The 14,337-nt window shown below is 35.5% G+C and overlaps 1 protein-coding gene across 1 annotated transcript in view; it reads right to left on the bottom strand.

Moving 5' to 3' along the window:
* Nucleotides 1–14,337, bottom strand: part of LOC138714820 (phytanoyl-CoA dioxygenase, peroxisomal-like) — a 34,448-nt gene that overhangs the window by 11,228 nt on the left and 8,883 nt on the right. Inside the window, exons 4-7 of the mRNA XM_069846982.1 lie at nucleotides 13,527–13,684; nucleotides 10,319–10,484; nucleotides 7,603–7,716; nucleotides 1,172–1,321 (exon numbers count right to left, since the gene is read on the bottom strand). Coding sequence (XP_069703083.1) covers nucleotides 1,172–1,321; nucleotides 7,603–7,716; nucleotides 10,319–10,484; nucleotides 13,527–13,684 — 588 coding nt within the window. The remainder of the gene's footprint in view (nucleotides 1–1,171; nucleotides 1,322–7,602; nucleotides 7,717–10,318; nucleotides 10,485–13,526; nucleotides 13,685–14,337) is intronic.

The following is a 14,337-nucleotide window of genomic DNA, read 5'->3' as shown; positions in this document are numbered from 1 at the left end:
TGTATGTATGTATGTATGTATGTATGTATGTATGTATGTATGTATGTATGTATGTATGTATGTATGTATGTATGTATGTATGTATGTATGTATGTATGTATGTATGTATGTATGTATGTATGTATGTATGTATGTATGTATGTATGTATGTATGTATGACCATGAGAACAAAGCAGATATATAATGTACAGCATGATGATGATAATAATACCTATTGAATGATATATTTTAAAACGAAAGACTACAACAGTTTGACAATTGCAATACTGTACTGTATGATAGAGAAATACGATTTGTCTAGATTTGTCACTTAAGAGATGTAATTTCTGTGGACAACAACAAGATATAGTTTGATAGCTGAAAAATGAATTGAATTCTGCAGACGGTAGAAATCACAGTCAATCTGGACAAAATTAATATTTTTGATCATAATATACGATAACATATTACAAGAATTTATAAGTACAGATTACTTTTATAAATATTTTACTAGTGACCAAGAGAGAAAACATTATATAAAAATAATAACTATAGTTGCAATTATAATCGTATTAATACTGATTATTAATACAGACATAATAATGAATAACATAGATATTATAATTCACGAAAATATTTATAATAAACAGAATGAAATAATAAATTCATTAATTACGAAGATCTCTGTTAGAGACTAGGAGTGCTATGCATAGACATTTCGCTAGCCCGTGCTACGAGCGTGCCAAAGTAGCCCCGGCTATCGACTGATTACTTGTACAGGATTCATATCATATCGCTAAACACTGGTTTATGAATACGAAAAACGTTGGTTCGCTGATCATCCACCGGAAGCCCGCGCTAAGAATGTCTATGAATATGGCCCTAAAAGACTATCTGGCCCAATACTAGTTAAAGATGACTCTGACGATGAAATTGATATTTTATAATGTTTGAATTTGAAATTACAAACGTGTATGAATACACCTTCAATGAACTGAATGATGAATGCTTGAAGGAAAAATTATTTAAGGTTTTATTATTTAAATGTGTAGGTGTGATTGTTCGTGCTGTGAGGATTCTTGATATATTAGTTTTTCACGGTTGTAAATTGAATTTGAAACAACATTTTTGGTTAAAGCATTTATTATAATTACTTCTTTTTGCAATTTTCGTTAATAAATAGACTACTTACTTCCCATTTAGGATAGTCGTGAGGCAGAAGTTCTCCTTTGTGACTCCCAGGAATTACCACCAGACAGCCATTATCTTCGTTCACCTTCTCCATTGCAGTCCATACTGCAACAATGCGGTCCGCAGGTCTGAATGGGAAGTAGTGGAGATCCTGCCCAACATTTGAAACCAGATTACTCACAGATATTCAGTTATGGGAGACGAGAAGTCACACTTCATAAGGTATTGGAAAAAGACGGCTTCGAAGTGAGGCGTACAGTAGTGTCAACTGTACTTGGGTAGAGGGAAAGTATTTACTTACAATAAAGGATGGAAGAAATTCCTTCAGGGCACCTGAATAGCTGAAGCGGCAGAGCGTTGGAGTCATGATCCGTGACTACGCTCGGAAGTTGGTTCGAATTTTGCCCAGGCTGATTATCTGATCGGACAAGGTTTTATGACTGCTACTTTGAAGCTACTAGTAGAAGGGAAGATGCCGCCAGCGGGCGACAAATTTAGGAGGAGTGAGAATTTTACGATGTCACGAGCCTCAAGTAAACACAGGCCACAGTGTATGATTTAGTCAATTGGAGCATTATACGTAAATATATATACAAAGTGGAAGTGAAATAATCTTGCAGATTTTCAGACCTAATAGCTCATGTTGTACGTAATAAAAAACTGTATTATACTGGTGGGAAGTTCATAGTTTTTTTTTAGAAAGAAATGTCCCCCCCCCCAATTATTTAAAATCCTCTTATTCAGTAACTATTGCGAGTAGGATCGTGATTTTTGTCCGCATCCATAGGAAATCAAATAGAGAATCATTTATCCTTCCGGCGTATTTCAGTAGCATGGACGTTTTTCGTGTAAATTTAATTTAAAGACCAATAATTTCAAGCTACTGCACATGCGAGCAGATTGCAAAGTCGTAGCCAGAGAGTAGCTCACCTAGCGAGATAGACCGAGTTTGTTGGCCTCTTACTTCTGTATTACGAGAAGAATGTGTTAGCGGCGGCTGTCAGATTGCCGAAACTTTCAACTTGATTTTCTAATTAATCGTGCATTTAATCACAAAACATGATAGAGGCTTCCTATTCATTGAAGTGTACCCCATCGTCCCTTTCAGTCTGCAAGGTTATTTCACTTCCACGCTGGTGGCTTATATACGCTCGCAACTGCAGAGGTTATATCAGCATCGCCGGTGTACCGGAATTTTGTCCCGCAGAGTTCTTTTACTTGCCAGTAAATCTACTGACATGAGCCTGTCTCATTTAAGCACACTTAAATGCCATCGACCTGGGCCGGGATCGAACTCGCAACCTCAAGCACAGAAGACCAGCGTTATACCGACTACGCTACTGAGGCCGACATATACACACACACACACACACACACACACACACACACACACACACACACACACACACACACACACACACACACACACACACACACACACACACACACACACACATATATGTTGTGCAAGGCTGATTTCATCACGCTAAGAAATGGAAAAGAAGAGTTGAAAGCAATTTGGGAGAAAATTAAAAATCTGAGAGAAAATATCAAAGTGACGGTAGCGGAAGAAATAAGAAAAGCTCTACCGCAGCCAGAGTAGATATCCACGAAAAAAGATACGAAACCAAGAGCAATTATCGCAATTAAAGGGGAAGAACAAGAAGGAAAATATAATAAAGCACCAGCCCTTAAGCCACCCAGTAAGGAAACATTCACCCAGATAACTAGTAACCAAAAGGAGAATACCGAAAAAAAAAACAGACGGACAATATCCAAGATAATAAAATTGCTTCCAACCACCCCGCATCTTCGGGGGAAGACGTTGATGATGGATGCGCTGTTAGGGAAGAAAGAGTCTGAACGGAGGTAGTCAGACAGCCGTTCGCAAACCATACAAAATTTAGAGACAAACTTTAAGTAAAAGGCAATTTTATAAACAAAAGTTGGGGATCTCTAGCAAGGGAATCATACTGTATTTTCAAATAGACCTACAGCTTTGTTATTAGATAGTGAATAATTAGCTTATTATAAGTTGAAAGTTGTGTGTTTCTGAATTATTTTCAAATTTATATTTAGTCGAATCTAATTTATTTTGTGTATCAAATTTCATAGAAATCTCTGTTCAGCCATTATCTAGTGAAAAAGTAACAAACATGCATACATACAGACAAAAAAAAATGCCTCAGGACAGTTCATTATACATGTTAACACCAATTACTTTTGCAAAAACGAGAATTACCAGTAAAGTTTAGGTTACAATTTTATTATTAATATAGATTAGTCTAGGGATGTCGCGAAGCCCCATGGAGTGTCTCACGGAATTTTGGAACTGAAAAATAAATTCTATGTCATCCAGAACATCTCTTTACAACGCATTTTTTATTTACAACGAACTCTATGTTATGATAAATTTTATTTTGAGAAAGACTTTACCAATGAAAAGTGAACACCTGCACCTGCTCAGTTTAATTTTTCTGCCTTGCGATAATTCGAATGAAAGTGGACACCTGCAACAATGTTATGTAATTCGTTTACTCTTTACATTTAGTAAAAAACAGAGTTTAGATCATTACGTGATGGTGACGTCATTTACTGTTGAGGACGGACGATATGCATGCAGGGACTGGGTGTTCTTCCAATGAATTTCTAAGAAATGTAAGTTACATTTTAGGTTCGTACTTGTCTTGTCTTGCGTGACCTTCACAACTCATTCTGTCGTACGTATTTATTAAATGTTGATTTATTTTTAATGCCCATAATAATTCTGGCATTAGGAACACTTGCATGTAAGTGACGTTTGATAGATTTACAGCGACATTTCCATTGAATTCCTCACTCTTCATATTTTATCGTGTGTAGAGTGTCAACCTTCTCTTGTTTTTTCCAAAGGAATATAGCCTACGCTGTCCATATGTCACTGTGAATAACGATTACAAAATCCATTTGTCTGCACACTTGATAAAATTACAAAGAATTATACACTTCCTGTGAAGGAAATATGAATACATAACTTGAAGTCCTTACCGGCGTAAATTCTGTGACTAGTTTCATAATATATTACCCTATACATAATGAAAATGCAGGTATATTATTATTATTATTATTATTATTATTATTATTATTATTAAATATTTTTACCTTTGTCCCTGCCGGTTTTTTAGCTAGTTACTTCAGGAAAGCCGTACATTATATCTAAACACTAAAACACTTCCATTGAGTGTGACGTGTTTAGATTTGCATTTCATGTTGAAAATTTTGTTGTTGAGGACTGTAGTGAAATTTATCAACCCCCAAACTACAAATGCGCGAATAATGACTTTTTTTGTCACAGTCTCCAGTCACTATTTCTTGCATCACTACTTATTCTTATAGCTGTAATAGAAGAACTTTTCAAGATTTATGAAAATGTTTAACTCAAAGTAAGAAAAATCACAAAAACATTCTTTAATGCCATAAAATTTGATGTTTTCCTGATCAGTTTTGTTAGCATTCTTCAATGTCTCACTGATAATAGTTACTATTCATTTGTTACTAATGTTTAAAGCAGCTGTGCTCAATTTTGTAGTTACGCCTTGCACTGTGTTTGCGATAACCCGCCAAGCATGGTGATGTATGGTCTTCCGGCAGACTTTGTATGTAACCAGTGGTGGCTAGTGCAAACCAAAGGTATCATCTTAAACACAAATGATAATCAGCAGCAATAGCATAAAAGTCTGCTTTTGAAAATTTCGTGTGCCTTCGTGAGAACTTAGTTTCACACGTGAACGAATGTATTTTGCCGCGGGAGAGTTTCAGTAATTTATTGTCATTGTTTCAAATGAATCTTATTGTAAGAACACATAACTGTTACCTCGAAACCCAGGGTTCACGTCGCGGTTTAGTAAAAGAGAGGGCGTGAGTGTAAGACTCCGCTCTGTTTTTATTTGTTTTGTTTCTTTGTTGTTATTTCTGTTTACAAATCAAGCATTATGAATCATTTAGAACAAAGATATATTCAAGAGGTAAATTAGAGACTTAAGAGAAATTCAGGTTACAAGAGATCGCTCATTTTTTGTGTCGAAGAGTGTACATTGCAACAATGGAAATTAAATAATTTACGTATTCATTTCAATCTCTTTTCGGTGGGCTGCAAAATATTATAGGCATACACCATATGACGTGAGTTTCGTCTGCAATACTCGCCGGGCTGATCACGTAACACCATTCCTCCAAATGTCCTGGCTCCGTCTAGAATATCGTAGGAAAATCCACTATCTTTCCCTTCTATTTCACATATTGCATTTCTCTATTCCTGTCTATCTTGCGTCTCGTTTTCAAAATTTATCCACCCATCATAACCTAGACACACGATCACAACACTCCTCAATATTATCCATTCCCTTCCACAGAACATCCTCATATTCATCTTCTTTTACTGTGGCTGTTCCTCGGCTTTGGAATTCCCTACCGAGTAATGTCAGGGACTGTCAGACATCAAACCAATTTAAGAATAGGCTAACGCAATATTTTTCTACCAATTCTTGTTAACAATAATAGCTGTTTCAGGTTTCTCAATGTTTAATGATTTTATGCTCGACCATGCCGAAATGTAGTAATTATACACCTGATAGCAGACCTTTAATGCATGTCATTAAAGTACACCTACTCATTAAAGGTCAGGTCTTTCAGCCAATGACGACTCAGGTTACAACTGTTCAGCCAATGACAGGTCAGCTTTCTACCGTTATAAAACCGCAAGTATCGATTATTCTCGGATATGCAATCGAAAGAGAATTAGCGAAAAGTCACGGAGGCTGGAAATCCAATACTGTCACAGAAGGTTATGTTCTGTTACTATAATAATTAGCGTTAATTGTAAATAATATTCAAATAAATTCAATTTGTCATCTCGTTTTTCAATGTCTAATTTAATTTCAATGTTATCTCTGTAGGTTCTTATGGCCTAGCAAGGACAATGTGAACATCTGTTCCTCGGAAAAAATCAATACTTTCGCGTCTGCGCACATCTCACAACATACGGGACATTGGACAAGATCAGATACAAAGAAAATAATATCAAGTTAGAAATATGGTCGAGCTTAAAAAGTCGTATGAAACTCGCCTATAATGATAATTAAGAAGCTCGTATGAAAATTATGAAACTCGCTTGCGCTCGTTTCATAAATATCCATACTCGCTTCTTAATTATCTTCATTATTGGCTCGTTGCATAATGTACTATTGTATATATCACAATAAATATTTAAATTCTCATTCTCATTATCATTATTATTATTATTATTATTATTATTATTATTATTATTATTATTATTATCATCACTATTTCTTACCAATGTTTATTATTGTCACATTAACATTACTTATCCAACTTTCATTATTTATTTCATGTTGTTTTATGGTCCAGATATTAATGTAATAATTATGTAACCAATTGTATTCAATTAGAATTAGACTCTGGCTGGGCGGAAGAGAAGGCTTACTGCCAGAATAAATAAGTTATAATAGGTAAATTATAATAGATATTCATTTTAAACTATAAACTTAAAAAATGCATATTACAATATAAGAAACAAAATCAAAATAATGTGCTATTATGAAATAGGCTACTAGGAAACAAATCCATCAAATTTATCAAATCATCATCATCATCATCATCATCATCATCATCATCATCATCATCATCATCATCATCATCATCATCATCCTACAAGTGCAGCTGTCTGAAATGGAAATAATATGAGTCATTGCAATTGTGAGCTGATACTTAAAATTATCGTCTGTAAGTCTGGATCTGGATTTTGATTTAGCAGCTTCATCTGCGAAAAAAGTATTCTCATATGTAAGTGGAACCAAACATTGATGCAATTTTCATAGTGAAACTACGGTATGTAGATTTGGGTATGCTAATTTACAAAGTTGTTTATGTACGTCCAGACCAACAATGTTAGTACATTTACTTTTGGTATATGTGTCATTTTGTAGACGGATAACCTTCATCTGCAAATCCAATCGAACATGTCAGTAAGACGTAGTTCTATGTACAAATAGCTTACCGTATTAATTTTAAGTTTCCAATATTAAAGCACGAACGGAAAAAAATTGAGTAGTTTTTGGTTTTGAGTTAAAACAGTGCTCACTTAGCTTTCGGAGTGCTTTCAGTGCACGAGGTTATTTCGGAAGTCACCTGTCCTGTTCACGGAGGATGGCAGCTCAACTATTGTCTAAAAGTACACGTCCTTGTTTGTGAATAGATCATTGCAAATAAGTTTCCACATCCTTACAATTAATATGGGCAGATAATTTTTCTATTTATCTATCTGCTGTGGAGATGTAATTGTGTAGGGAGGTTTCGACGTGAGTTCATTAAGAATTCCGTTGTGAATCATTGTCTAAAATATGTGCGTGTTATAAAATACTGTTTTCTCATTACCTGATGTAACGGATGCTTTGATGTCATTTTTCCTGAATCAGGTGGCTTGTTGATAAGCATAGAATGCATAGCTTTGATGTTGGGTCCAGTGAAGCATTCAACATAATCCAGTACCTGAAGAAACAATGGAGAAATATATTTAATTGTTGGTGTTCACTAGAAAATTCAACAAGCAACAAATCTGGTTCAAATACAGAGTGATTCATGAAGCAAGTCCCCCGCTTTAGGAACGAGTTCTGTAGATAATTTTGAGTAACAGATGCCATCAACGTAACTTATGTCCGATGATCAATATTTAAGGAAGAAAATAGAAATGATTGTAAACAGAATTAAAAGGGATCTATAAAACTACACTCACTTACTTACAAATGGCTTTTAAGAAACTCGAAGGTTCATTGCCTCTCTCACATAAGCCCACCATCGGTCCCTATCCTGTGTACGATTAACCCACTCTCTATCATCATATCATATCTCCCTCAAATCCATTTTAATATCCTCCTATCTACGTCTCGGCCTCCCCAAAGGTCTATTTCCCTCTGGCCTCCCAACTAACACTCTATATGCATTTCTGGATTCGCCCATACGTGCTACATGCCCTGTCCATTTCAGACATCTGGATTTAATGTTCCTAATTATGTTAGGTGAAGGATACAATGCAACAAGTTCTGCGTTGTGTAACTTTCTCCATTCTCCTGTAACTTCATCCCTCTTAGCCCCAAATATTTTCCTAAGAAGCTTATTCTCAAACACCCTTAATCTCTGTTCCCCTCTCAAAGTGAGAGTCCAAGTTTCATAAGCATACACAACAACCGGTAATAGAACTGTTTTATAAATTCTAACTTTCAGATTTTTTGACAGCAGACTAGATGACGAAAGTTTCTCAACCGAATAATAACAGGCATTTCCCATATTTATTCTGCGTTTAATTTCCTCCCGGGTGTGATTTATATTTGTTACTGTTGCTTCAAGATATTTTAATTTTTCCACCTCTTCGAAGGATAAATCTCCAATTTTTATATTTTCATTTCGTACAATATTTTGGTCACGTGACGTAATCATATACTTTGTATTTTCGGGATTTACTTTCAAACCTATCGCTTTACTTGCTTCGAGTAAAATTTCCGTGTTTTCCTTAATCGTTTGTGGATTTTCTCCTAACATATTCACGTCATCCGCATAAACAAGAAGCTGATGTAACCCGTTCAATTCCAAATCCTCTCTGTTATCCTGAACTTTCCTAATGCCATATCCTAGAGCGAAGTTAAAAAGTAAAGGTGATAGTTCATCTCCTTGCTTTAGCCCACAGTGAATTGGAAAAGCATAAGATAGAAACTGGCCTATACGGACTCTGCTGTACGTTTCACTGAGACACATTTTAATTAATCGAACTAGTTTCTTGGGAATACCAAATTCAATAAGAATATCATATAATACTTCTCTCTTAACTGAGTCATATGCCTTTTTGAAATTTATGAATAACTTATGTACTGTACAGAAATTAAAAAAAATAAAATACTGCATTAAACGAGAATAACCATACCTCAATTGAAAACAGATTTCCAAACCTTCCTTTTTTCACTTCAACGCACTTAACTGGATAAATATGAATAGCGCTCTGGTGAACGCAGCGGCTTACCAGACTTGTCCTATTGTACCTCTCTCCCCGTATCATGTCTGTGAGAAATCTCAACTCTTAGGGCAGGCCCCGCTGTTTATATTAGGACGTACACAAGTTACATCGTTGGTTCGCTGTGCGACGTACAAATTTTTACAAATACATAAAAGACTTATTATAGTTCGGCCCAAGTTCATATGATTTTCTTTTCTTGCTTGAAATTCCTATAAAATTCATTCCTAAAGTGCGGTTCATAGTTCGTGAATTATCCTGTATAATCGAAAATGTTGAAATTAAGGAAACAGTTTGGTATATTTTATCAATCAATTAACGTGTGAATTATATGAATCCTATAGATTCAAAATCCCCTATATCCACTTTCACAAATTGAAGAATTTTAACAGTAACTGGTGGCAAATAGAGGGAATATTCAACCTAACAGTGACTTTTAACAAACCATTTTCTTTAAATTTAGTGACTTTTTGAATTCAAATTATATAAATTATTCGAATTAATTCTTAGCAAGCAATATATGCGCATAAAGCAATTGTGAACAAAATGGTCTTTAGAGGGTTTTGAATCTAGAGGATTCATATTTTGTATCTATTCGACAGTTGAAAAATTTATTTCCTTAGTTTTTTGATTGCGTTATTCATTTTGTTATGTTAACCCTTTCTTACCTATAGATACCATATGGCAATAATTAACTTTATAGCATTTATATACTTGTGTGTTACATATGAAGGTAAATTTTGCTGGATAACTTCTATTTCAATACATTTTCATTAATATAGTTTTGTTTCAAATGTTGCCACTCCCGCAACTTGGTCAATGAATTGGTCCTAATACAGCTATTTGTTTCAACACGGATTGCTTGTAAATTTAATTTGGGTTAGAAAGGGTTAAATTCTTAATTGTATATCGTATGTAAATGAATTCAAATTTATTACAGACGGCTATAACGTAATTGTTTCAAACTTTTCGTAATCTTTAAGTGGTCTAAGTTATTACTTATTACTGTATTTAATTTAAATTCTGTCTCTTTTAAATTTTCTCTATGGAAGGAGAAGAGAGAGAGAGTACAAATTCTGTATAACATACCTTTGGATGTAACGCATACTTGGATAAAACTTCATCCCAATGATAATCTTGAGCCTTGTAATACAGAAACTCTCCTTTAAGATCCGTGTCTTTCAAAGAAACTTCTTTCATGAGGATCATAGTTCCTTTTGGGATTCTGCCTTCACAGATATCTACGAACCTTTGCCTGGGAAGAGAAATTTACTATAATACATAAACATTACTGAAAAATAAGGTATGCTAATCATATTAATTTAAATTTTTATCCCGGAACTTATGGTGTCTTCACTTGGTAAGTATGCTTCGAAGCATTATGAAAAAAGATAATTTAACATTATATTGAAGTGCAATAGTATAATCAGAATGATTGTATATTGTATGCATGGTTTCCAAATTTCTTATACTGGATTAAAGCACCCATATCACCGTTTTTTTTTCTTCGGAAACGACAAGATATTGGGTGTTCTCAAAAGAAATTTCTTAACCAAAACCTCTAAGGATAAGAATAGTGACTTGCTTGCAGACTCCCACTCAATCCTAAACATACGGAAAAACTATTTTGGACAACTACTAAATGTACATAGGTCAAATAGAAATGATTGGAACGAAATTCAAATACTTATAACTGCGCTCGGGCGCGGATTCGATTGCCGCTTCGACTGATTACGTGTTTGGTTTTTTTTTCCGAGGTTTTTCTAAACCGTAAGACAAAATAACTGTCAGGTAATGTATGGCGAATCCTCGGCCTAATCTCGCTATCATCAATTTCCATCGACGCTAAATATCCTCGTAGTTAATACAGCGTCGCTAAATAACCAAGTAGAAAAAATCCTCTATAACGAATAAATTAATGGTATTTACTTAATTTTCTGTGACAAAACGGAAATAGGGGTAAAATAAGTCAGCCGTCCCGCCTCGAGCATGAGTATTGTAGTTGTGTTAGCTTAAGAAAAAGGAAAACTGAAAGAAAAACACTTACATGAAGATACAAATATTATTGTTATTTAGTTTATTTACGCAGTTATTTGTAGTGGCATTACTATTTATTTACATTTGCGAGCAGTAGCGGCTAAAGGGTGTTGAATTTTTATTGACAGTGAATTTCCAAGTTATTCCCTTCATGTCTACTGAAGATAAAGACGTAGTTCTAAGTCAAAGCCATTAAAAGGAGATCCTCAGTCGCCATATGACATTCGCTGTAGTCACAAGTCGTGTTACAAAAGTCTTGATTCTTCAAGAGTACAAAGTTAGTATATAAAGTTTAGTAATTATTGTGTATTTAGATAATTGCTACCAACAATTCTTATTGCGTGAATGTGTGTATATGTACAATACGTACATAAAAGGCAGAAGGTCGTGTGCGAAAACAAGACGAAAATTTCGAATAAAGTTTCCAAACAGACCTGTGCCTTCTGCCGAAAAAAATTATAAGATTCGCTAAAAGATTTAAAGAGACAGGCTATATACGAGAAGAAATCGAGGCTATCAATGATGTGGAACTTCAGAATGTTGTTCATTCGTTTATCAGAAGATGTCAGTTTGTGAGGCGGCAAATGGGGGCTATTTTCAGCAACGACTGTGAGCATGGTAAATCCAAATTATTGAACATTATTGTTTTTTTTAAGTAGGTTATTTTACGACGCTTTATCAACATCTTAAGTTATTTAGCGTCTGAATGAGATGAAGGTGATAATGCCGGTGAAATGAGTCCGGGGTCCAGCACCGAAAGTTACCCAGCATTTGCTCATATTGGGTTGAGAGAAAACCCCAGAAAAAACCTCAACCAGGTAACTTGCCCCGACTGGGAATCGAACCCGGGCCACCTGGTTTCGCGGCCAGACGCGCTGACCGTTACTCCACAGATGTGGACAACATTAATGTTAGTACTGTTAATTTAAATTTAAATTGTTAACTGCCTCCCATTGGAGGTAGCCCAGAAGGTCTCAGTATACACTCCTACATGAATTTTACAATATTGTTTACATAAATTTTGTTGACAGAAGTGCCGGAGAAACGGTTACGCGCTCGCCGGAAACCACGCTACCAGTGGGCCACGAGCAACGAGTTAGCCACGAGTCACCCGCCGTATTCTCGCCTCACGTCATAATAATGTCTCTGCAGATCCAACATATGAAAGTCGTCCCGAAATGAATGCCTCCTATTTTTTGTATTGACCTATAACTTCTGAGCCGGAGATTAGTGACGTTCACGCTAATGTGAAAGTTTGGTTGACGTACGACAGATAGCTGCAGCAGAGCAGTCTACAAAAATCGCTTCTGACATAGAGGTGCCAAACAAAATGTACCCATTGACATTCATTGACGCTTGTAAATGTGTATTGAGACGATACAATGGATGTAAGCACATTGAGGCGTGGGTAGTGTTTTTAAACAGTGGCGAAAATGACAGTCCTTTGGGATAGGCGGGATGTGATTCTTTTGGATGTCCTGAAGCTTGGAGAAACTGTCAACTCTGAACGCTACAAGGAGACGCCGACTAAGCTGAAAGCCCGAATTTCCAGAATGAGGCCAGAGAAGAAGACAATCCTTCGCCTGCAACACGATAACGCCAGTCTCCACATCAGTTTCGCGACCACCAAGCACGTAGCAAAATTGGCTGGACTGTCCTACCACTTCCATCGTATAGTGTAGATTTAGCACCTTTAGACTTCCATCTGTTTGGGCCTTTGAAACATGGACTACGTGAGCAACATTTTCCAGAAAAGTATGCTGTTATCGCTTGCCTCTGCTGGTTCAGATTTTTACGAGCTCGGCATGCAGGCTCTTGTTCATCTCTGGTGAAAGTGCACGATGAATGGTAGTGACTATGTGGAAAAATAACTGTATGTAGCTAGCATCTTACTCTATTTAAATATGTTATTATTTTCTCTGTATCTGTCGTAGTTTCCATGAAAATAAAGAGGAGACATTATTTCGAAACGATCCTCTTAGATGTTAAGCGTCAAAATAATTTTATAATTGAGTATATTAAAAGTTAGCTAGGCCTATATAACACAAAAACTATAAGAGTCTGATAAAAGTGATGCGTGGTTAATTAAAACTATCCTATAAATTATTGTATTAATAATAAAATGTGAACGTCAACGATTTTGTGCGTTTAAATTAACCACACGGCGTAAGAAAATTAAAAAATTGAAGAATTAAAAGTAAGGCGTAACGAATAAAATTAAACTGCATTCATAAATTCGAGTATGAACAGATATTCTTACCGAAATTCTTCTATTAAATCATCATCAATTAGTTTTGGGATGACGAGGTAACCTTTTGCTTCATAGAAATCTCTTTGGCTCTTGCTGAGAAGAGGATTGTTTAACGTGTATCTGTAAGAATCTGTAGTTGGACTTGCTACAGCAGCTGTAGAGAAGCTCTGGTATACAATGTTAAGGTATAAAAGAAAGAAAACTTCGTACACTGTTACATAAATTATTTCATATAATATTGAACGCAGTGTAACAATATTTAACATAGAGTCTTTTAACTGAAAGTAGTGGGTTACTAGACCTATATGTTGAGAGTTTGATATCACACTGATGCATCATGGAACTTCGTGGTATGTCGTGAGCATGAGACTGGACTTTCATAAACAAAACACTGGACATGACATTTACAACTGACGAACATGCATGTCGATCCCACAATCGTAGCGTTCACCAAAAGTTAAAGCGCATTATAAAATAACTTTATTGTACAAGTATCTATTCCTACTTTAAATATGAACTGAAATTCGATTACAATTAAAATAATAAAACTGTTTCATTTTATAAATTTATGGCAGTGCCTATGTTGAATTACTATTACTACTACTACTACTACTACTACTACTACTACTACTACTACTACTACTACTACTACTACTACTACTACTACTACAGTATGATTATTTAGTCCTGATAGTCGCCGACAGTGTGCACCTGGGTCAGGCGAGTCCATTAAGTTACGCCAAGGGATGTTCGGGTTAGTCAGTCGCTTGCATTCAGAGCGATCGGATGTAACGCGTGCGGTAGAGCTGTGTATCCCCAG

This window comes from Periplaneta americana, chromosome 15 (assembly GCF_040183065.1).
Source record: "Periplaneta americana isolate PAMFEO1 chromosome 15, P.americana_PAMFEO1_priV1, whole genome shotgun sequence".
NCBI classification, from domain to species: domain Eukaryota; kingdom Metazoa; phylum Arthropoda; class Insecta; order Blattodea; family Blattidae; genus Periplaneta; species Periplaneta americana.
This window is presented reverse-complemented; position numbering and strand designations above follow the sequence as displayed.